This window comes from Pocillopora damicornis, chromosome 5 (assembly GCF_964200805.1).
Source record: "Pocillopora damicornis chromosome 5, jaPocDami1.2, whole genome shotgun sequence".
In the NCBI taxonomy this organism is placed as follows: Eukaryota; Metazoa; Cnidaria; class Anthozoa; order Scleractinia; family Pocilloporidae; genus Pocillopora; species Pocillopora damicornis.
The window spans coordinates 15,003,721-15,029,800 of record NC_142674.1 but is presented as its reverse complement, the minus strand read 5'-3'; the positions used below and the strand labels follow the sequence as shown (position 1 = coordinate 15,029,800).

Below are 26,080 nucleotides of genomic sequence, written 5' to 3'. Positions count from 1 at the left end.
CACATAACCTTATTTCCAATTCCCATCACGACAAATGAACAAGTTTTCTTATCACACAACTGCCCAAAAAGAAAAGGAAAATTTGTTCCATTAGTCTTGAAATTTCACATAAACTGAATTCAACTGTACCTTATTCAAACAGTCCAAGATATCAATACAAACTTAAGCCATAACATGAATGAGCTGGCTCCAAGAGCCCTTTGATTAATTATACATATCAAACTCTTTCCCCAGTGCGACGAACATTTGTTTTTCTCGGTTCTAGGTGTACGCAACCACTAACCCAACGTAATGCGCATGCTCTCCGTTACGAATTTTAAACATGGCGGACAGGTCAAAGAGGGAAATTAAAAAACACAAAGCGATTTTGCAATGAATTCTCAACATACACCCTCGTTAGAAAGGCGAATCCACGGAAGAAAGATACAAAACTGTGTGATATTGAGATCGATATGATATTAAATCGATACCGAGGGCCCGTTTAATTGCCTTCCGCCACGATTATCAGCTTTCTTGACAGCTTTCTAAAGGCAGAATACTTTCTTCCTGAAGACTTCTGATATGCGGCTATTTATTATTACACCTCGTATACCTGATTGCTCAAACACTTTGTTTACGATTGTTGAAAGGACCGACTCATGGTTCTCCGTCTTCGTCTTGACATTGCTTTGAAATAGTATAGACAAGTAAGCTGAAACGAAAAATTAATCACGGAAGTTTACGAAAAATCCAGCAAACAAGCTTTAAAAAGGCATTTATTTAGACTTCATACTTCAACGAACTTCACAAATCTTACTTGTTTATCTTGTAAGTAAACGATGGCAGATTAATTCCCGAAGCGCTTTCTGAGTTTCCCGATCCCTCTCCTACTGCTTTCACGCTTACAAAACAGGAAAAATCAAAAGGAGGAAGATACAGCTGTTTTGAAACGCCATTTGACGAAGGCAAATCTGCTTTTTGTTCGACACTTTACATATCAAAACAAAGGAAATTTGTTCCTCTTTTTGATTCTGGCGGTACATTTTTAATTTGCGCCTGCGTAAAAGAGATATCGCCCGAGACCCTTCGCTCGGTCGTGTTTTGATCAAAAACGCCTTGTTAATTTCACGCAACCGCTCGGAGAAAAGGTAAAAATGACGAGGGAAAACTTTACCTTCAAGTTAGAAAATTAGCGAAATAGAAAGCCACAATATTATAAATTAATATTTCAGAGGTACATTGAGTGCTTTTTCCGTAGAGAATCCGCACGATGGTAAAACATTCGAAAATGACACTCGATTTGAGTGGGGTGTTGAAGTGGGCGTGGTCACTACATTCATGTTAAGACTATTTGTACCCCATGAGTTTGATATGTTGCTGTCGGTCGCTGAAAATAGCTAAACACTTCTCAGTTGCTAATAACTGCTAAAAAAAAACCAAAACAAAACAAAACAAAACATTATAAAAACAGGTACCGAAAAGATAGAGCGAGAGGGAAAACTCGGCAGAAAAAAGATAAACTAAATATTGAACTGTCTGTAATGCTAAATCTCCGAAGTTTGTAAAAGCACCAATTTCGACAGCTCGCGTTTACAACAGTCCAGTGACGCTAGTAAAATAATTACGTTATTCGTTACACGATGGTTGCAAGCGTTAATGATCTCTTACTTGATTGGCTGATTTGAAATGATGATGATTCCCCAAGTTTTTTTTTTTCGGCACGATTATGGCAAATTTATTCAACAGTAGTTTTAATTTGCGCGTAAAAAACAATGGAGATCTTAGGATTCAGCGGTGTCGCTAAAATATAGTGATTGACACAAAAAAAATTCAGTTTTTCATGAGCTTTGGCAGTGAGTTGAAATCAATTTAAAATCAACTCAGAACTGTTTAGAAGGGAATAGTCAACACTTACTTAATTCCACACCTGATGGTTGCAATGGGACAATTTTGATGTGCTCTTATTGGCTCCCTTCGACGTGAGGTCATAAACATATAAAGATAATAGTTATTGGATTGTGAAATACATCCTTATGCAAAATACTCGTCATATTCTTCCTTTTTATTGTTTGTGTCATCACGGATCGTGGTTTTATATCTAGCGACTCTCCATTTACTTTGGAAATAATCAAATTTTCAACAGAAGGAAAAAGGTGAGAAAGACCTTATCATCATTGGTTGTTTTCTTCTGGTCTTGTTCGGATCACTAAAACGAGTTTCATTCTAGGCCTGTTAGTTGTTTGATTCAATTGTTAAATTGTTGATGATTCGCTGTCAATTTTCGTTGACGATCTTCACTCATTTTATTTCGATTCTGCCGATGCACTTTATTCAGTTCCATTATAGGCTTTTTAAATTATATTTGCTGTCGGTCGCTGAAAATAGCTCAACGCTTCTCAATCGTAAATAACTGTTAAAAAAACGAAACAAAACAAAAGAACACGAAATACAGGTACGAAAAAAAAGCGAGAAGCAAAACTCGACAGAACAGAGAAAAACCAAATTTTAAACTGTTCGTAATACTAAATTCTCCAGAGTTTTTAAAAGGACCAATTTTTGACAGCAATCGGTAATACAGTTACGTTATTCATCACCAGATGGTTGCAAGCGTTAACGATCTCTTATTTGATTGACTCATTTGAAATAATCGTGATGCCCAAAGAGATGCTTTTTTTTGGCACGATTATAGCAAATAAACTCAAAAGTAGCTTTTAACTTTCGCATTTAAAAGAAAGGAGATCTTAGGATTCAGCGGTGTCACTAAAAAGGTAATGATTAAAACAAAAAATAAGTTTTCCATTAGCTTTGGCAGTAAGTTGAAATGAATTTACAATGAGCTCAAAACTATTCAGAAGGGAAAAACTATTTAAATAAACTACTTTTCAATCTAGGCTTACTAAATGTTTAATTCAGTTGTTAAAATGTTGATGATTCGCTGTCAATTTTCGTTGACGATCTTCACCCATTTTATTTCGATTCTGCCGATGCGCTTTATTCAGTTGCATTATAGGCTTTTTGTGTCAAGTGCGTTAGCACGGAGACAAAATAGAAGAGCGTACGGAATTCGAAAAGCACTTTATATACGCCACATTTGAGCACGAAATATGATGTTTTACTCATAATTTACCTTACGTGACTGTTAACATGAATTGTACACTGATTTTCAACCAGTGGAATGTGTAACCATGTCGATATTTTATCGTTATAATTTCGGAAACTGTCGGTTGACCAATTGGATTCAAGTAGAAAACCGCAAGGAAGAGTCGGGAGCAATTGAATTCGGGGACGAAAATATGACGATGACTCTGATCTTTGACCATCATGTGCTTTTACCCGTGCCTTGAGGAAAGGAGGAATTTCATACTTGTGGATCACACTTCGGAAAGTTGGTGAGTGTCCTTTTGCTCTTGTAAACTTTATGATGAACTTCTATAACGTTGGTTTCTCAGTATGCCACAGCTTTCGCAGTTTGAGTCAATGTGGTCGAGTAAAAGACTTCAAAGGATGTTTTCAAGTGTTCGACCGATGCTCTCCACGCCAACAGAATAGTCATGCTGCGGTGTTGTTTACGATGCGTAAAGGAAAGAACTTCAGCTTCGTGAGATCTATTTGGGGAAAAGAAAAGGCCGTAAACACAAACATTGAGCTCCTTTTGGGGGAAATTGGGCCCCCTGTGGGGAAAAAATTGAGCCCCTTGTGGGGATTATTGAGCCTGCCCGTTTGGAGATTACACAAAATGTATATCGAAGAGCGAGAAACCTGACTGATGTTAAAGGAAAGACTCCTTTGACTGACGAAACATCTGCGAAAGCTGTGGTATATATGAACAGAAAAAGTTATGTTAGTAGCAGTATAAATGCGATTAAACGTAATGTAAGCGATTTCTCGAAAACAACTGATGTGGATATAATTATTGTGTTCACGTGGAACAGATGGAATTGATACACATTTCAAAATAGCTGACCAAAAACAAAACGAAACGACGTAGAGACCGAGAGCCGTCGAGGGTCTCGATGAGACGGATTTTGCAGTTTATGAAAAAAAGAAAAACAAGGTATAAACTTAAGGTCATCATTAGGAAATATATTCCTAAGTCTTCAAGGTTATACATCTTTGCTACTGACTATAAGTTGTGTTACGTAAGATATCTTAAGAGATATGACAGTTTTTTCACCAGCTTTGTTAATATAAGAAAACCAACCGTAAATAAGCTTTTGAAGAAATCAAGCAACCATTCTAGAAGATTTTCTGTATCTAGAATGAAGCTTATGACTTCAGGTGACATTGAATTAAATCCAGGCCCTCAACTACATGTAAATGTCAACACTGAAACTACAGTATCAGTTGGTTCCACCATATTGTTAAACTTTCGGCTACGTCAGCTGGGATTGAGACCCCTAGATGTTGGGGGTGCTGGTGACTGTTTTTCTAGAGCTGTTTCTCATCAGTTATATGGTGATCCATGCCATCACTTGCATGTTAGGCAAACTGGTATTGATTATCTAAGAGCAAACCCAGAACGTTTTATTGAAAGCAATACCCAGAATTCATGGAATGAATATTTGACCAACATGTCATTACGAGGTACATGGTGTGATGCATTCATTGTTCAAGCAGTTGCAGAGTCACATTATTTGAGAATTCACATCATAGAATCCCATGAAAATTTTGGTCACACAACTATAGTACAGTCTGTTCAGTTATTAGAAGAGCCACTTACATCAATATCTTTAGGTCATGTAAGTGAAGTACACTGTGTCAACAGTGCCTTGTATGTTTGGCAGTAGCTCATCAGAAAGTCAGCAAAGTCATCGTGATTTAAATATGATAGAAGAAAGTGTTGTCTCTGGGAATTCACATATCAGCACTTCAAAAAGGTAGCACAGCAGTTACATGAGGGAATATCGAAAAAGAAAGAAGGTTGATGAAAGAAGAAATTTACCATCTAAAGGAAGCAAACTTAATGATGCAAGCACAAAACGCAACTGCAGTGCTTACACGAGGGAATATTATTGCAAAAAAAAGAAAAGCAGTCACAAGGGGAAATTGAATGAAAATAATCCCAGCCATAGATGCGAAACTGCATAACAAAATTCTTATCTTGACGAAAATCAAAATACAGAATGTGCCATTAAAATAGGAACAACTCTTGAAAAAGGTAACAATACAAACCAAAAAAATGTGGACTATTTCATTTCATTGTTTCATGAACTGGTGTCCAATGGTCCTGTATATGTCTGTAGCTGTTGTGATCAGTTATGGTATAAACACAGTGTTTCTCTTGCTGATTAAATAAGAAAGGAATATCCTTCATCAGCTGAAAATTTTTATCCCATCGAAAAAGTGTGAAAAATATGGAGTGGTTGTGTAGAACATGCCATAATTATTTAGTAAAACATAAAGTTTCCCCTTCTGCTGTTTTGAATGGAATGCAATTTGCAACGAAACCAGACTTTTTTGACCTGAATGAATTGGAAAGCAGACTTTTAGCTCCAAGACTTGCTTTTTTAAAATTAATGCAGGCACCAAGAGGTAGACAATTCAAAATACATGGAAATGTTGTAAATGTACCAGCAGAAGTGTCTGAGACTGTGAATATGTTACCAAGGTTACCATCAGAAACAGGTACAATTAAGGTAAATTTAAAAAGAAGATTGCAATACAAAAGTTCAGCATTGTCCCTTAACATAAGACCTCATAAAGTTGTCCAAGCAGTAAACTGGCTTGTCACTAACAGTACCCTGTATAGACAAGAAGGAATAACAGTTAATCAAGCCTGGGGAGAAGAATGCACATCAAACTTTCTATTTGATGACAGAAGTATTGAAAATGAAACTGAAGAACTGCAAAATATTCACAACAGTACTAGTAATACCACAAATAATACATGTACTTCCTCTAGTGAAGTTATTGAGACTGAAGATCAGTGGAGTGAGGATGAAGCAGAAATACCTGCTGGAGTTACTGACACTATGTTAACTAACACAGATTTTGTTAAAGACAATGGGAGTCAATGTATTCTAAGTGTTGCACCAGGTGAAGGAAAGGAACCATTAGGCATATTTCAAGATCAGTATTCTGAAGAATTACCATATCCTGGTATATTCCTTGGTCAAAAACGACCGGAAAATAATGATAGACTTGTTTATGTTCACTACAGTGACATTTGTAAATCTGAATTATGACGATCAGATAGTGTCACCAAGAGTACCAATTAGACAAATGTGTGAAGCATTGATCAGACTTCTTACCCTTGATATTTCAGGTTTCAAAGTTTTCATTGGTGATTTCAATATCAATTGGTTAAATGAAAAAGACAAGATTCCTCTTTATAATCTATTTATAAGAGATCACAGTTCCAGACAACTGGTATCATGTTCTACCATTGATAACAGAACCACTATAGACCATGTCTACACTAATTTACCTGAATCACAAATCCATGTACACATTTTAGAAACTTATTTTTCTGATCACAAAGCAATCTGTGCATTGATTCAAAAATAGACCTTCATGGTTTTCTTGTCACCTTCACTGTAACTTCCATGTGTTTTTCTTTTTGTCTTAAAGAGAATATTCATAGTTAATGAGTACAAAAAAAATGAAATTAACTCAAATGTACATCTTAGATACCAATCATGCACTGTGATTGACATCTAAGGGGTAATCTGCAGAAATGTGATATGCAACACATATCCAGGTATGTTTATTTTATGATTATTGCTTTTGTGCCCTGTAGTACATCTGATCTGGATCAATCAAACTAACCCTGTGGGAGCACCTGATTACAGAAGTTGCAGACGACAACACATATAACTTCTGTAACCTTAAAGTGACGAAGGATAATGACAACTACTCCATTTACCTTACTACACCAAAGCATGACTGTTCCATTTCACCAGCTGATCCCTTCCAAGAGGAAGTAGCTTTACCAGGTGATTTGCCAGACTACTTCACCCAAACATCAACAAATGCTGAAGTCCTTGGTGTTCAAAATTTCATGTGCTATCGCCAATGTTGCAAATGTAACAAAAAGCTTCCAGCAACACCAGGGAATGTAGTAAAGTGTGAAACATGTGGCCTCAGGCAGAAAGTGTCTGCTTGCAGCAGTCAGTACCACTTGCAAGCATTGCTGAGACATGATGACATCAACACCACTGTAACATTTTTTAATGATACTTTGCTCAGTGCCTTACAGTTGTTTAAAGTTGACACTAAGCAGTCATTAAGTGAGGATATTGTTGTTGAAGCATTCCTAAATACACCAATGCTCTTTGTTACCTTTGATAAGAAAACTAAAGTTGTGGCTACAGTCAGTGTTGCAGAGAACTAAACTGCAGCAAGAACCAAAATAATGGTAAAGATCAGAATGCATCCACTCTATATTACCATTTAACAGGATACCAAAGCCATTGTTGTATCTTTCACTAAAGATAAAAATGTTCATGTTATTATCACTGGGACAATGTTCTGTTATAGCATTCCCCTTCTCCCACGTAACTTTTTGTATTTAAAAGTATTTAGATATATATTTTATTGAGTTTGTACATTCAATTGAAAACTGCAACTGAAGTACATTTATGAACAGTCTTTTTAATGCTTATACATTGAGAGGAGAAAGTTTTAACAGGAACTCGAGGCTTTTAATGCAGATTACTGATGTTGCCTTGTTAAAATTTTCAATTACAACAGTAACCCGTCTCAGTTGAAACCTTCAGTAATTATCAAGTAGTAGAGCTGTTCGCATTTCTTCATACTCTCCTGTTGTTAACTTTCTATTTCTTTTTTATATTACAGTTATATGTTCATTAAATTTTCTGATGTAAAAGAAAAAAATCACAATTCCTAACTTGAATCATGTTTTGTTCTTTCTTATTGTATCAAATACATACAGTTACGGTTCCTTTTGTAATGCAGGCTGTTTTTTACAATAAACTTGTTCATCCCTGATGTCTATGTTCCAGACTCTGTATTCCAGATTTTAGCCACCTAACCTTGTAGCTAAAATTATTTTGATCAATTCTTGTTCAAATTATTGAATTGAACTTGCAACCAAACCTACACAAAACAAGACCCCACGGAAGTACCGCTAAAACCCAGCACTAGACACACGTACGCATTGCGGTCCTATTTTTGCCTCTGATACGTGATAACATATCATTAAAACTTACCGAGTGTCACGCAATCGCTTTTCCGCGATCATCTTTTACGATCATTCGCACTATTGGGGAAAATTCATTGCCCGTTTCTTGATCACAGACGTTCTTAAAATAATTTCAAGCCTTCCTAGAGTCTTCTCACTTTGCGCGCGAGTTGGTTGGTGTGATGTCTGTATAGAATTTACCAACTTAATAAAATTGGATGTAGATGTAAATGAAATGTCACTATCGAATATTTAACACGCGCAATATTCGAGAAACAATTGACAGCTTTGCACGTGGTCCATACGTTTCATCTTTTTAACCGATATGTGTTCACTTTGTTGACAAAAATGAGGGCCGAGACCAAAACTGTTCCCTCGACTTGATATATTTTTAACGTTTAGAGGTGTTCGCGCACTGATTTTCACATATGTGCCTTATATTGTTATTGGCTTACATGAGGAACTGGCGAATTTTTATAGGGAAAAGAGAAGCGTGGCTTTTGTGACTGGCCATTTGATTACTTTTCTGACTGTTTTATCTCTCATCTGTTTGGGGATTACGCAAATATTGATATGTGAAAATCAGACTATATGGGGGCTTGAAATTCTATTAAGAACAATTGTGGCCGCTTTGTTAAATACCAAATGCAACGACCGCTTTATTAAAAACAAAAGATATCAAGAAACGAGCAAGGAATATTTCACAATAGTGCAAATGATCATGAAAGATGAGGGTTATAAATATTTTGCTGCTTGAGCAACATTTGATGCCTGATCATGCCCACCCAGCCCACCCTCCGCCCCACAAACACATACACGCACCAACAAAAAGGACACTGTCTGCCTAATGACCTCTGCCCATCCCACCTCCAGCCCACATAACCTTATTTCCAATTCCCATCACGACAAATGAACACGTTTTCTTATCACACAACTGCCCAAAAGTCTTGAAATTTCACATAAACTGAATTCAGCTGTACCTTATTCAAACAGTCCAAGATATCAATACAAACTTAAGCCATAACATGAATGAGCTGGCTCCAAGAGCCTTTTGATTGATTATATTTGCTGTCGGTCGCTGAAAATAGCTAAACACTTCTCAGTTGCTAATAGTTTTAATTTGCGCATAAAAAAAACAATGGAGATCTTAGGATTCAGCGGTGTCACTAAAATATAGTGATTGAAACAAAAAAATTCAGTTTTTGATAAGCTTTGGCAGTAAGTTGAAATTAATTTAAAATCAACTCAGAACTCTTTAGAAGGGAAAAACCATTAAAATAAACTATATTTAGTCAACACTTACTTAATTCCACACCAGATGGTTGCAATGGGACAATTTTGATGTCCTTTTATTGGCTCCCTTCGAAGTGAGGTCATAAACATATAAAGATAATAGTTATTGGATTCTGAAATACATCCTTCTGCAAAATACTCGTCATTTTCTTCCTTTTTATTGTTTGTGTCTTCACGGATCGTGGCTTTATAATTAGCGACCCTCCATTTACTTTGGAAATAATCAAATTTTCAACAGGAGGAAAAAGGTGAGAAAGATATTATTATAATTAGTTGTTTTCTTCTGGTAGTGTTCGGATCACCAAAACGAGTTTCATTCTAGGCCTATTAGTTGTTTGATTCAATTGTTAAAACGTTGATGATACGCTGTCAATTTTCGTTGACGATCTTAACCCATTTGTATTTCGATTCTGCCGACTGAGTTTACCATGATACACTTTATTCGGTTGCATTGTAGGCGTTTTTAATAATATTTGCTGCCGGTCGCTGAAATCGGCTAAACGCTTCTCAATTGCCAATAACTGCAAAAAAACAAACCAAATTAAAAGAACACGAAATAAAAACAGGTACGAAAAAAAAAGGCGAGAAGCAAAACTCGACAGAACATAGAAAAACCAAATTTTAAACTGTTCGTAATACTTAAATCTCCGGAGTTTTTAAAAGGACCAATTTTGACAGCAATCGGTAATGGAGTTACGTTATTCGTCACCAGATGGTGGCAAGCGTTAACGATCTCTTACTTGACTGACTCATTTGAAATAATAATAATGCCCAAAGAGATGTTTTTTCGGCACGATTATGGCAATTAAATTCGAAGGCAGTTTTAAATTTTCGCGTTAAAAAGAAAGGAGATCTTAGGATTCAACGGTGTCACTAAAAGGTAATGATTAAAACAAAAGATAAGTTTACCATTAGCTTTGGCAGTGACTTGAAATTAATTTACAATGAACTCAAAACTGTTCAGAAGGGAAAAACTGTTTAAATATACTACTTTTCACTCTAGGCCTACTAAATGTTTAATTCAGTTGTTAAAATGTTGATGATTCGCTTTCAATTTTCGTTGACGATCTTCACCCATTTTTATTTCGATTCTGCCGATGCACTTTATTCAGTTGCATTATAGGCTTTTTTAATGATATTTGCAGTCGGTCGCTGAAAATAGCTCAACGCTTCTCAATTGTAAATAACTGTTAAAAAAAACGAAACAAGCCAAAAGAACACGAAATAAAAACAGGTACGAAAAAAAGGCGAGAAGCAAAACTCAACAGAACAGAGAAAAACCAAATTTTAAACTGTTCGTAATACTAAATTCTCCAGAGGTTTTAAAAGGACCAATTTTTGACAACAGTCGGTTAGATCAGATCGATGACGCTGGTAAAATAGTTATGTCATTCGTCACCACGAAATAAACACAAAATAAAACAGGTACGGAAAAAAAAAAGACGAGAAGCAGAACTCGACAGAACAGAGGAAAACCAAGTTTTAAACTCCTGGTAATATTCAAATCTCCAGAGTTTTTAACGTGGTTTTATATCTAGCGACTCTCCATTTACTTTGGAAATGATCAATTTTTCAACAGAAGGAAAAAGGTGAGAAAGACATTTTCATCATTAGTTGTTTTTTTCTGGTATTGTTCGGATCACTAAAACGAGTTTCATTCTAGGCCTATTAGTTGTTTGATTCAATTGTTAAATTGCTGATGATTCGCTGTCAATTTTCTTTGACGATCTTCACCCATTTTATTTCGATTCTGCCGATTGAGTTTACTATGATACACTTTATTCAGTTGCATTGTAGGCGTTTTTAATAATATTTGCTACCGGTCGCTGAAATCGTCTAAACGCTTCTCAATTGTCAGTAACTGCTAAAAACGAAACAAAACAAAAGAACACGAAATAAAAACAGACCCAAAATAAAGAAGCGAGAAGTGAGAAAGCTTATTATTTGATGAATTCATTTGTTAAAATGTTGATGATTCTCTGTCAATTTTCGTCGACGATCTTCACCCATTTTATTTCGATTCTGCCGATTGAGTTTACCATGATACACTTTAGTCAATCGCATTGTAGGCGATTTTAATGATATTTACTGTCGGTCGCTGAAAATAGCCAAACGCTTCTCAATTGCCCATAACTGCAAAAAAACAAAGCAAATCAAAAGAACATGAAATAAAAACAGGCACGAAAAAAAAAAATGAGAAGCATAACTCTATAGAACAGAGGGAAACCAAATTTGAAACTGTTTGTAATACTACAATCTCCGCAGTTTTTAAAAGGACCAATTTTTATAGCAATCGGTAACAAAGTTATGTTATTCGTTACCAGATGGTGATAAGCGTTAACGATCTCTTACTTGACTGACTCATTTGAAATAATAATAATGCCCAAAGAGATTTTTTTTTGGCACGATTATGGCAAATAAATTCAAAAGTAGTTTTTTTAATTTTCGCGTTAAAAAGAAAGGAGATCTTAGGATTCAGCAGTGTAACTAAAAGGTAATGATTAAAGAAAAAATAAGTTTTCCATTAGCTTTGGCAGTGAGTTGACATTAATTTGCAATGAACTCAAAACTATTCAGAAGGGAAAAACCGTTTCAATAAACTACTTTTCACTCTATGCCAACTGAATGTTTAATTCAGTTGTTAAAATGCTGATGATTTGCTGTCAATTTTCGTCGACGATCTTCGCCCATTTTATTTCGATTCTGTCGATGCACTTTATTCAGTTGCATTATAGGCTTTTTAGTGATAGTTGCTGTCGGTCGTTGAAAATAGCTCAACGCTTCTCAATTGTAAATAACTATTAAGAAAAACGAAACAAACCAAAAGAACACGAAATAAAAACAGGTACGAAAAAAAAGAGCGAGAAGCAAAACTGGACAGGACAGAGAAAAACCAAATTTTAAACTGTTCGTAATACTAAATTCTCCAGAGGTTTTAAAAGGACCAATTTTTGACAGCAATCGGTCATACAGATCGATGACGCTGGTAAAATAGTTATGTCATTCGTCACCATGAAATAAACACGAAATAAAAACAGGTACGAAAAAAAATAGGCGAGAAGCCGAACTCGACAGAACAGAGAAAAACCAAATTTTATTTTATTTTGTGTCATCGCGGTTGTGGCTTTATATCTAGCGACTCTCTATTTACTTTGGAAATAATCAAATTTTCAACAGAAGGAAAAAGGTGAGAAAGACATTATCATAATTAGTTGTTTTCTTCTGGTCTTGTTCGGATCACTAAAACGAGTTTCATTCTAGGCCTGTTAGTTGTTTGATTCAATTGTTAAATTGTTGATGATACGCTGTCAATTTTCGTTGACGATGTTCACCCATTTTTATTTCGATTCTGCCGATTGAGTTTACCATGATACACTTTATTCAGTTGCATTGTAAGCGTTTTTAATAATATTTGCTGCCAGTCGCTGAAATCGGCTAAACGCTTCTCAATTGTCAGTAACTGCTAAAAACGAAACAAAACAAAAGAACACGAAATAAAAACAGGCCCAAACTGTAAAAAAGCGAGAGGTGAGAAAGCTTATTATTTGTTGAATTCACTTGTTAAATTGTTGATGATTCGCTGTCAATTTCCGTTGACGATCTTCACCCATTTTATTTCGATTCTGCCGATTGATTCTTCCATGACGCACTTTAGTCAATCGCATTGTAGGCGATTTGAATGATATTTACTGTCAGCCGCTGAAAATAGCCAAACGCTTCTCAATTGCCAATAACTGCAAAAAAAGAAACCAAATCAAAAGAACATGAAATAAAAACAGGTACGAAAAAAAAACGAGAAGCAAAAATCTATAGAACAGAGGAAAACCAAATTTTAAACTGTTTGTTACACTAAAATCTCAGGAGTTTTTAAAAAGGACCAATTTTTATAGCAATCGGTAATAAAGTTTCCTTATTCGTCACCAGATGGTGGCAAGCGTTAACGATCTCTCACTTGCCTGACTCATTTGAACTAATAATAAGGCCCAAAGAGCTGGTTTTTTTTGCACGATTATGGCAAATAAATTCAAAAGTAGTTTTTTTAATTTTTGCGTTAAGAAGAAAGGAGATCTTAGGATTCAGCGGTGTCACTAAAAGGTAATGATTAAAACAAAAGATAAGTTTTCCATAAGCTTTGGTAGTGAGTTGAAATTAATTTACAATGAACTCAAAACTGTTCAGAAGGGAAAAACCGTTTAAATAAACTACTTTTCACTCTATGCCTACTTAATGTTTAATTCAGTTGTTAAAATGTTGATGATTTGCTGTCAATTTTCGTTGACGATCTTCACCCATTTTATTTCGATTCTGCCGATGCACTTTATTCAGTTGCATTGAAAGCTTTTTTAATGATATTTTCTGTCGGTCGCTGAAAATAGCTCAACGCTTCTCAGTTGTAAATAACTATTAAAAAAAACGAAACAGAAAAAAAGAACACGAAATAAAAACAGGTACGAAAAAAAAACGCGAAGCAAAACTAGACAGAACAGAGAAAAACCAAATTTTAAACTGTTCGTAATACTAAATTCTCCAGAGGTTATAAACCAATTTTTGACAGCACTCGGTTATACAGAACGATGACGCTGGTAAAATAGTTATGTCATTCGTCACCACGAAATAAACACAAAATAAAAACAGCTGCGGAAAAAAAGAGGCGAGAAGCAGAACTCGAAATAACAGAGAAAAACCAAATTTTAAACCCTTCGTAATACTAAATTCTCTAGAGTTTTTAAAAGGACCAATTTTGACAGCAATCAGTTATACAGTCTGATGACGCTAGTCGCTAGTTTTAATTTGCGCATTAAAAACAAAGGGGATCTTAAGATTCAGCGGTGTCACTAAAACATAGTAATAGTTTTTCATTAGCTTTGGCAGTGAACTGAAATAAATTTACAATAAACTCAGAACTGTATAGAAGGGAAAAACTGTTTAAATAAACTATTTTTAGTTAACACGCACTTAATTCTACACCAGATGGTCGCAATGGGACAATTTTTATGTCCTCTTATTGGCTCCCTTCGAAGTGAGGTCATAAACGTATAAAGATAATAGTTATTGGATTCTGAAATACTTCCTTGTGCAAAATACTCAAATTCAAATTCTTCATTTTTATTGTTTGTGTCATCGCCGATCGTGGCTTTATATCTAGCGACTCTCCATTTACTTTGGAAATAATCAAATTTTCAACAGAAGAAAAAAGGTGAGAAAGACATTATCATCATTAGCTGTTTTCTTCTGGTATTGTTCGGATCACTAAAACGAGTTTCATTCTAGGCCTATTAGTTGTTTGATTCACTTGTTAAATTGTTGATGATTCGCTGTCAATTTTCGTTGACGATCTTCACCCATTTTATTTCGATTCTGCCGATTGAGTTTACCATGATGCACTTTATTCAGTTCCATTATAGGTTTTTTTTAATGATATTTGCTGTCGGTCGCTGAAAATAGCACAACGCTTCTCAGTTGTAAATAACTGTTAAAAAAACGAAACAAACCAAAAGAACACGAAATAAAAACAGGTACGAAATAAAAAGCGAGAAGCAAAACTCGACAGAACAGAGAAAAACCAAATTTTAAACTATTCGTAATACTAAATTCTCCAGAGGTTCTAAAGGACCCGTTTTTGACAGCAATTGGTTATACAGACCGATGACGCCGGTAAAATAGTTATGTCATTCGTCACCACGTAATAAACACGAGATAAAAACAGGTGGAAAAAAAAAAAAACGGGCGGGAAGCAGAACTCGACAATACAGAGAAAAACCAAATTTTAAACGCTTCATAATATTCAAATCTCCAGAGTTTTTAAAAGGACCAATTTTGACAGAAATCGGTTATACAGTTTCTTATGACGCAAGGGAAAACTCGGTAGAAAAAAGATAAACGAAATGTTGAACTGTTCGTAATGCTAAGTCTCCCAAGTCAGTAAAAGCACCAATTTCGACACGTCTCGTTTACAACAGTCCAGTGACGCTAGTCAAATAATTACGTTATTCGTTACCCTATGGTTGCAAGTGCTAACGATCTCTTGATGATGCCCATAGACATGTTTTTTTTCGGCACGATTATAGCAAATTTATTCAACAGTAGTTTTAACTTGCGCATTAAAAACAAAGGAGATCTTAGGATTCAGCGGTGTCACTAAAACATGATGATTGAAACAAAATATTCAGTTTTTCATTAGCTTTGGCAGTGAACTGAAATAAATTAACAATAAACTCAGAACTGTTTAGAAGGAAAAAACTGTCTAAATAAACTATTTTTAGTTAACACGCACTTAATTCTACACCAGATGGTTGCAATGGGACAATTTTAATGTCCTCTTATTGGCTCCCTTCGAAGCGAAGTCATGAACATATAAAGATAACAGTTATTGGATTCTGAAATACTTCCTCATGCAAAATACTCGTCACATTCTTCCTTTTTATAGTATTTGTCATCGTGGATCGTGGCTTTATATCTAGCGACTCTCCATTTACTTTGGAAGTAATCAAATTTTCAACAGAAGGAAAAAGGTGAGAAAGACATTATCATCATTAGCTGTTTTCTTCTGGTATTGTTCGGATCACTAAAACGAGTTTCATTCTAGGCCTATTAGTTGTTTGATTCAATTGCTTAATTGTTGATGATTCGCTGCTAATTTTCGTTGCCGATCTTCACCCATTTTATTTCGATTGTGCCGATTGTGTTTACCATGATGTACTTTATTCAGTTGCACTGTTGGCGTTTTTAAAAATATTTGCTGCCGGTCATTGATAATAGCTCAGCGCTTCTCAATTGTAAATAACTATTAAAAAAAACGAAACTAAACAAAAGAACACGAAATAAAAATAGGTACGGAAAAAAAAGCGAGAAGCGAATTTCTCCAGAACAGAGAAAAACCAAATTTTAAACTCTTCGTAATATTCAAATCTCCGGAGTTTTTTAAAGGACCAATTTTGACAGCAATCTGTTATACAGTCTGATGACGCTACTCATGTCATTCGTCACTGCTGAAAAAAAACCAAAACGAATCAAAACAAAACACGAAATGAAAACGAGTGCGAAAAAAATAGAGCGAGAGGGAAAACACGGCAGAAAAAAGATAAACTAAATATTGAACTATTCGTAATGCTAAATCTCCGAAGTCAGTAAAAGCACCAATTTCGACAGCTCTCGTTTACAACAGTCCAGTGACGCTTGTAAAATAATTACGTTATTCGTTACCCGATGGTTGCCAGCGTTAACGATCTCTTACTTGATTGGCTCATTTGAAATAATGATGATACCCGAAGACATATTTCTTTTCGGTACGATTATGGCAAATTTATTCAACATTAGTTTTAATTTACGCATAAAAAGCAAGGAGATCTTAGAATTCAGCGGTGTCACTAAAACATAATGATTAAAACAAAAAATTCAGCTTTTCATTAGCTTTAGCAGTGAGTTGAAATTAATTTACAATGAACTTAAAACTGTTCAGAAGAGAAAAACTGTTTAAATAAACTTTTTTTTGTTAACACGCACTTAATTCTATACCAGATGGTTGCAATGAGACAATTTTAATGTGCCCTTATTGGCTCCCTTCGAAGTGAGGTCATAAACTTATAAAGATAATAGTTATTGGATTCTGAAATACTTCCTTATGCAAATTATTGTCACACCCTTCCTTTTTATTGTTTGTGTCATGCGGATTGTAGCTTTATATGTAGCGACTCTCCATTTACTTTGGAAGTAATCAAATTTTCAACAGAAGGAAAAAGGTGAGAAAGACCTTATCATCATTAGTTGTTTTCCTCTCGTATTGTTCGGATCACTAAAACGAGTTTCATTCTAGGCCTATTAGTTGTTTGATTCAATTGCTAAATTGTTGATGATTCGCTGCTAATTTTCGTTGACGATCTTCACCCATTTATTTTCGATTCCGCCGATTGAGTTTACCACGATACTCTTTATTCATTTGCATTAGGAGTTTTTACAAATATTTCCTGCTGGTCGCTGAAATCGGCTAAACGCTTCTCCATTGCCAGTAACTGTTAAAAAAAACAAAACAAAACAAAACAAAGCACGAAATAAAAACAGGTACGAAAAAAAAGCGAGAATTAAAACTCAACAGAACAGAGAAAAACCAAATTTTAAACTGTTTGTAATACTGCAATCTCCAGAGTTTTTAAAAGGACCAATTTTGACAGAAATCGGTTACACAGTCCGATGACGCTAGGAAAATAGTTATGTTATTCGCCACCAGATGGTTGTAAGCGTTAACGATCTCTTACTTGACTGACTCATTTGAAATAATAAAAACGCCCAAAGAGATGTTTTTTTGGCACGATTATGGCAAATAAATTCAAAAGTAGGTTTTAATTTTGGCATTAAAAACAAAGGAGATCTTAGGATTCAGCGGTGTCTCTAAACGGTAATGATTAGAACAAAAGATAAGTTTTCCGTGAGCTTTGGCAGTGAGTTGAAATTAATTTACAATGAACCCAAGACTGTCCAGAAGGGAAAAACTGTTTAAATAAACTACTTGTTATTCTAGACCTACTAAATGTTTGATTCAGTTGTTAAAATGTTGATGATTCGCTGTCAATTTTCGTCGACGATCTTCATCCATTTCATTTCTATTCTGCCGACGGCATTTACCATGATGCACTTTATTCAGTTGCATTATAGGCCTTTTTAATGATATTTGCTGTCGGTCAAAGATAATAGCCAAACGAGATAACTGCTGAGAAAAAAAAAGAAAGAAAACAAAAGAACAGGAAGTAAAAACAGGTAGGAAAAAATAAGCTACATGCAAAACTCAACAAAACAGAGAAAAACCAAATTTCAAACTGTTCGTAATACTAAATTCTCCCGAGCTTTTAAAGGACCAATTTTGACAGCAATCGGTTACACAGACCGATGACGCTGGTAAAATAGTTATGTCATGCGTCACCACGAAATAAACACGAAATAAAAACAGGTAGGAAAAAAAAAGAGCGAGAAGCAAAACTCTACAGAACAGAGAAAGCCAAATTTTAAACTCTTCGTAATATTCAAATCTCCAGAGTTTTAAGAAGAACCAATTTTGACAGCAATCGACTATACAGTCTGATAACGCTGGTCATGTCATTCGTCACTGTCAAAACACGAAATGAAAACAAGTACGAAAAAAATAGAGCGAGAGGGAAAACTCGGCAGAAAAAAGATAAACTAAATATTGAACTGTTCGTAATGCTAAATCTCCTAAGTCAGTAAAAGCACCAATTTCGACAGCTCTCGTTTACAACAGTCCAGTGACGCTAGTAAAATAATTACGTTATTCGTTACCCGATGGTTGCAAGCGTTAACGATCTCGTACTTGATTGGCTCATTTGAAATAATGACGATGTCCAAAGACATGTTTTTTTCGGCACGATCATGGAAAATGTATTCAACAGCAGTTTTAATTTGCGCATTAAAAACAAAGAAGATCTCAGGATTCAGCGGTGTCACTAAAACATAATGATTATTACAAAAAATTCAGCTTTTCATTAGCTTTGGCAGTGAGTTGAAATTAATTTACAATTGACTCAGAACTGTTTAGAAGGGAAAAACTCTTTAAATAAACTATTTTTAGTTAACACTTACTTAATTCTACACCAGATGGTTGCAATGGGACAATTTTGATGTCCTCTTATTGGCTCCCTTCGAAGTGAGGCCATAAACGTATAAAGATAATAGTTATTGGATCCTGAAATACTTCCTTATGCAAAATACTCGTCATACTCTTCCTTTTTAAAGAAAACAAATGAACACGAAATAAAAATAGGTACGAAAAAAATGCGAGAAGCAAAACTCGACAGAACAGAGAAAAACCAAATTTTAAACTGTTCGTAATACTACATTCTCCAGAGGTTTTAAACGCCGGTAAAGTAGTTATGTCATTCGTCACCACGAAATAAACACAAAATAAAAACAGGTGCGAAAAAAAGGCATAGGGTAAAATGTGGATTGGAATATTTTTGGACCAATTTTTTTGGACCATTTTAAAGGGGGGAAGCACACCATTAGTACTGAGGGAGGGGTGGGATGAAGTCTATCAGTACTGAGGGAGGGGTGGGAGACAGCGTGTTATTACTCAGGGAGGGGCGAGAGACGGACTATTACTACGCAGGGAGGGGTGGGAGGTGGTTGTAATAATAAATTCTACTGGTTAATGGAGCTTTTACTCGATCTTAAAAACAATTTTAATTGTATTTTCGACTGAATTTTGTTTGTCTAAATTTTAGCGCTGAGCCGCGGCGTTTCTTCATTTTTGTGTCATGCGAAAGCGAAACTGTCACGTCAACACTGGACTTTAATTTTTATTGAAAATATTGCGTTTACGATCCTCCACTGTTGAGTTATGCGTGCGCCTTTTGAGTCAACTTGTGCACCATCAGTTGCTTCACGTTTCCCTTTGTGTATTCAGTATGTAATTACTAAATTTATCTATCTTTCTTTTGTCATTGATGTTATCAGACGAGATCACGGAATTTCCGGTCCTTACCCATTAACTTAGCAGTATATAGAATTGCTGGTTTTCAGTGTCACTCCATTCAAAATAGATCAAAATAAAAAATAAAAACCGTTCAATCGATTTAGTCTAGAATCTGGAAATAGAAAGAAGCTAGATATGTAAAGACTCTCGCCAAGATTCAGGTCACAGCAATTTTTCTTACGGAAGATATGAGGAGAAACGTTTTTCCCAAATTTATAGAGATTTGTATGAAGCCGCCATGCTGGTGCCCACCTAGATGGGCCCCAACATGGCGGCCGGAAACCAGCAGAAACATCTGTCACTGAGTTTTGCTACAAAAGCGTGAATTTATCTCTCTAAGAACTCATAAACGTAACAATAATACTTTATTCTAATACAAGAACTGTTCAGATAGCTGAATTTCCCTAAATAAGTCACCTTTTAAACCAACATAACAGCTCTCTCGCTCGTCATGAAAAGGCCACGTCACGCAAAAGCTTAGAAATTCAAGAGTAGTCTATCACTAAACCAAGAACCCATTTGGAGTGAAAATTTTTCTGAATATTAGTTTTTAGCTGCTCTAATACATCATGAAAGTAAAATCTCAGGAGGATCAATAGTTCTGAAGTCTGAAATTTAGTGACGTCACGTGAAAACCAGCAATACACAAGCGCTATCGCAATTTTTAAGTTTATACCTTTACTATATAAAATTATCAGCGAACGATTTCGAAGAGGAATCCGTGTTCTCGAATCGACCAAAAACACTGCTGTACTTGCAAAATGGGAAAGCGCAAATATCGATTTCATCTGTTTCGCAAACAAAGGAGTTAATGACCGGCACCGGAAATCGCGAGCAGGTATTCCTCGCGACTCCCCTAGGTTTGTTTTCCAATTTGCCCGGGCCGCTGCCGATCACTTCTTACATAAAAACCTACGAAACCTGCGAAGTGGAACTATTGTGGCTACTGTTGCTTGCCGATATTTTCCGTCGGCAAAATGTAAAGTCCAGTGTTTACGTGGCAGTTTCGCTTTCGCATGACAAAAAAATGAAGAAAAGCCGCAGCCCAGCGCTAAAATTTAGACACAAAAATTCAGTCGAAAAACCAATTAAACCAGTAGTGTTTACGATAACAACCACCTCCCACCCCTCCCTGCGTAGTAATAGTCCGTCTCTCGCCCCTCCCTGGGTAATAACACTCTGTCTCCCACCCCTCCCTCAATACTGATAGACTTCATCCCACCCCCCTCAGTACTAATGGTATGCCCCCCCTTTAAAATAGTCCAAAAAAACTGGTCTAAAAAAACTGGTCCAAAAATGATCTAAAAAATAATTCAGTCCACATATGTCCTCCTATTGGCTCGCTTCAAAGTGAAGTCATAAACATTTAAAGAATATAGTAATTGGATTCTGAAATGCATTCTTATGCAAAATCCATGTCGTCCTCTTCCTTTTCATTTTTTGTTATCCCGTAACGAGGTTTTATATTTAGCGCCCCTCCACTTTTTGGGAATGACCAATTTTTTAACAGAAGGAAAAAGTTGAGAAAAGTATTATTATGATATCACTTGTTTTCTTCTGGTATCGTTCGGATCACTAATACATGTTTCATTCTAGGCCTATTAGTTGTTTAATTCAATTATCAAAGTGCGCTGTGTATAATCAATTTTCGTTGACGATCTTCACCCATTTTTTTTTTTCATTCTGCCGATTGAATTTACCATGATGCACTTAGGTCAATTGCATCGTAGGGTTTTTAATTTTATCCGTTGTTGGTCGTTGAAAATAGCCAGACGCTTCTCAATTGCTTATAACTGCAAAAAAAACAAAACAAAACAAAACACGAAATGAAAACGGTTACACAAAAAAAAACAAACAAAAAAAATGCGAGAAACAAAACTCGACAGAAAAAAGATAAACTAAATATGAATCGTTCGTAAATTTGCTAAATCTCCAGAGTTTCTAAAGCACCAGTTTTGACAGCTATTGGTTACAACAGTCCAGTGACGCTAGTAAAACAATTATGTTATTTGTGACCGGATGGTTGCAAGCGTTAACGATCTCTTACTTGATTGGCTCATTTGAAATAATGATGATGCCCAAAGACAAGTTTTTTTTTTGGGATGATTGTGGCAAATAAAAGCAAAATAAGTTTTCCATTAGCTTTGACAGTGAGTTGAAATTAATTTACAATAAACTCAGAACTGTTTAGAAGGGAAAAACTGTTTAAATAAACTATTTTTAGTTAACACAAACTTAATTCTACACCAGATGGTTGCAATGAAACAATTTTGATGTCCTCTTATTGGCTCGCTTCAAAGCAAAGAAAATAGTCATTGTATTAAAAAATGCATTCTTATGCAAAATCCATGTCCTCTTCCTTTTTATTGTTTGTGTTACCACGTAACGAGTTTTTATAACTAGCAAATAACCACTTCGTTTCGAAATGATCAATTTTTCAACAGAAGGAAAAGTTGAAAAAGGAATTATTATCATATTATTTGTTTGCTTCCGCAAGTATCAAAACTCGACAGAAAAAAGATAAACGAAATATTAAACTGGTCGTTATACTAGAATCTCCAGAGTTTCTAAAAGGACCAATTTTGATAGCTATCGGTTTCAATAGTCTAATGACGCTGGTAAAATAAACATATGTTATTTACCGGCTAAGGGTCGGTCCGTATGGTGAAAAACTGTTACCGAGGTCTTGAAAATACTGCCCGAGGCCGTAGGCCGAGGGCAGCATTTTCAAGACCTCGGTAACAGTTTTTCACCATACGGACCGACCCTTAGCCGGTAAATAACATATGTATTGTTTTTAAACTTGACGAAATTCTTTCCGAAAGAACCCGAATGATTTATGGCCGTAAATACGGCAAGATCTTCCATAAACTGAACAATTTTTGAGTGAGTAAATGGTAGTTGAAATAGAGGTGATGCAAATTTAAGAGAGATGCCTTAGCGAAACATTTTCATTTCCGTAACGATAAAGGTGATTTAAAAGGCTTCCAAACAAACTTTGAAACATTATTTTTACAAGTATCTATCACAATCTGACACCTGTCAATTAGAGAGCACGCAAGAAAAAAAAAAGCGTAGGAACATTTGAAAACCAACAGAACTAGTTTGGCAAGGACTGTCACGACAATGTTTTCTTCAAAATCAGTCAATGAGCTAACGGAAAGTATTATTCACTCTCATCGACCATTCATTCATGTACGAAGATTTACCTCTGTTCATTAAGTAAACGGCGAGGAAAGTAATTGTGAGTAAATTTAATTTTTTTATTTTGAAGTTGTGAGAGTTTGCTCGTTTGTTTGCTGTAATGGCGTGTTTAATTCTGGTCTTTCCTTCACAAAAACTTAATTCGAACGGCACACTCCAACGAGACACAAGGGAATTTAATGCGGCCTTTTCTCAAAAAATCCCTTCAATTTCTGTTGTGCAATTTACGGTACAAATGTCCAAATTGAACGGAATTGGAAAGACTCACCAGGAGCGTATATTTGTTGTGGAACTTAAATTAAAACTTCGCTCGCTCTTTCACTATGAACAAATTGCTCGAGAAAATTCAGATATTAAATGAATGAAAGTTCCATCGTTTAGTTTAACTGTAACCAAATACCTCACGTTTCAACTTTCTGGGTACTTTTTGTGAACGATTAAAATTAATTGCAGACGGTTTTTAGGCCGCTTGTCAACCACCGTAATGACACTATTGTTTATAAAAATTCATTCTGAAACCAAAGTGATTTGATAGAGAGAAAAGAGAGGATTCATAAGCTATTTATCGGCTTGAGGTAGTGACCGACGTGATTGCTAAAAAATATTGCCCAGCCGGAAAACGGGGTATCTTTATGAAAAATGACAACGAAAGTTGGGATGTACTCGGCGACTCACGAAAGCGTTACCGTGGCCCGTGGGCAGAGATAGGAAAATACTGACCGGGTAAAGAACCAATCAGATTCCAAGATTCGTTACCGTGCCCTCTAAAAAAACAATAATTATGCTTCTCGTCACTATATGGTTGCAAGCGTTAACAATCTCTTACTTGATTGGCTTATTTGAAATAGTGATAGTGCCTCAAGAAATTTTTTTTGGGCACGATTACGGCAAATACATTCAACGGTAGTTTTATTTTGCGCATTAAAAATAAAGGAGATCTTAGGATTCAGCGGTGTCACTGAAAGGTAATGATTAAAACAAAAAATAAGTTTTTCATTATCTTTGGCAGTGAGTTGAAACTGTTTAAATAAACTACTTTTCATTCTAGGCAATAGCATTGGCAGTGAACTGAAATTTATTTACGATTAGTTTAAAACTGTTTAGAAGGGAAAAACTGTTTAAATAAACTACTTTTAGTCAAAACTAAATTCTACACCAGATGATTGCCATGGGACGATTTTACCGTCCTCTTATTGGCTCGCTTCGAAGTGAAGTCATAAACATTTAAAGAATATAGTTATTGGTTCTGAAATACATTCTTCAGCAAAATATTCGTTATCTTCATCCTTTTTATTGTGAATCTCCACTTTGTTTGGGAAGGCTTTTTAATTTTATATGTTGTTGGTCGCTAGAAATAGATGAACACTTCCCAATTGCTGATAACTGCTGAAAAAACAGTCTAGTGACGTCAGTAAGCTAATCATGGTATTTGTTACCAGATGGTTGCACGCACTAAAGATGTATTACTTGATTGGCTTTTTTAAAATAATAATGATGTCATAAGTTTAAATTGTGATGAACAGAAAGAATAATATGCTTTTTTGAAGATTGCTCGTCGAGCTAGGAAAAAACCAAAGCTACATGATTATTTATATGTCTATAAATCATTACTATTTATATCATCCTCATAAATGATATTTTTTTCATTATTACCAATATCCTCATAATTATAATTATATAAATTCTCATGATCACCATTGTCTTTTCTATCTCAACAGAACAGTAACTGAGGATTTATTTTAGGAAATATGTAGCGCCAGAGGTAAATGCTCATTTGAAACGCGTCTAACTTTTACATTGATGTTTAACGGTGCTTTATCAAGTTTCGTTATAAATGTCCCTATTATTTTCGATATGATTTTTTATCTTTACACCGAACAAATTGGTTATAAAATTCCAGTGTAACTTGTCTAATTAGAATTTACTATAGATGGCTTTGACGACCAAATAACACAACTAATCAAAGCGTGACTAATTGAAGTTTTATCCTTAAGAGCGAATTTTTTTTATCACCGCGTGGGAGGTGGCACATGATCGGAAAAATCACTATCCTCATATTTCGCTCAGAGATACCTTAGGGTAAGTCTATAAACGTGGTATAATTTTTTTGTTCAGAGCTGTTTTTATTTTCTAGAAAATCACCAAACACTGTATCGAGCCCCAACCGCCATAAAATGGCCGAAATGAAGTCGACGAGTAGGGCAACAAAACCTTTATTCCTCAAAAGCTCAAAAGAAAGCAAGTCTTTCTGAATTTTACCTATTTGTATACGAGGTATTAAAAAATGATTTGAATCTAATAACGGGCTTGTTGACATAACTATGAATTATTGGCGAATATTTGAAAATAGCCAAAATTTGATTGATTAAAAATTACATTTTGGAGCAGTTTTTCAATAAAAATTTTTCCTACCTGGTATAACTCGGAATCACTTGAGATGAGCATTTTTACAAAGTGGAAAGAATGTTCTTTCCATGGATATAAAAATTAATTTGGGGCTCTTAATTACTGCGAAGAAGTAGCCCGGTCTATTTCGTGCAAATCGCAATGCCGCCATGTAAACAACCGCAGATAATCTAATTAGGCTTTTTATTATCGAAGCTATAATTCCAACAAAATCTTATCGCTTTGACCTATACTAGATTGTAAACTGGATTTCTTAAGCTCACTTGGCGAAAAACACCTTTCTAAGATTGGTTCCTTGCCTCAATCTTGTTATAAAGAGACTTGACAACAGCTTCGATATTACAGCACTACAGGCGGTGTATACCAAATCACAGTGAAAACATCTCACGAAGGTTCCTGCCGGAAACTACGCATTGCTGGACAGTTAAAACCATATTTCAGCTTGGAAAACTCACATTTTACAAGTCTTCCTTTCACAATAAGAATGGAAGTTTGTTTTTTATAGAACGAGCCAGAGCATCCTGACAGATGAAGTGAATCATTGACGTTCGTTTTTTTGCGATGGTGTCACGCAA

General features: G+C 35.4%; 1 protein-coding gene and 1 pseudogene across 1 annotated transcript; both read left to right on the top strand.

Annotated features, from left to right (window-relative positions):
* The first annotated feature begins 3,164 nt into the window (after positions 1-3,164).
* Positions 3,165-4,642, top strand: LOC149045551 (uncharacterized; annotated as a pseudogene).
* A 2,085-nt stretch (positions 4,643-6,727) lies between these two features.
* LOC149045550 (uncharacterized) lies at positions 6,728-7,939 on the top strand (the record flags this gene model as incomplete). The annotated part of the gene is made up of 1 exon (XM_089208257.1): positions 6,728-7,939. A coding segment is annotated over one exon (585 nt), but the record flags the coding sequence as incomplete, so codon positions are not given.
* Between the last annotated feature and the right edge of the window lie 18,141 nt (positions 7,940-26,080).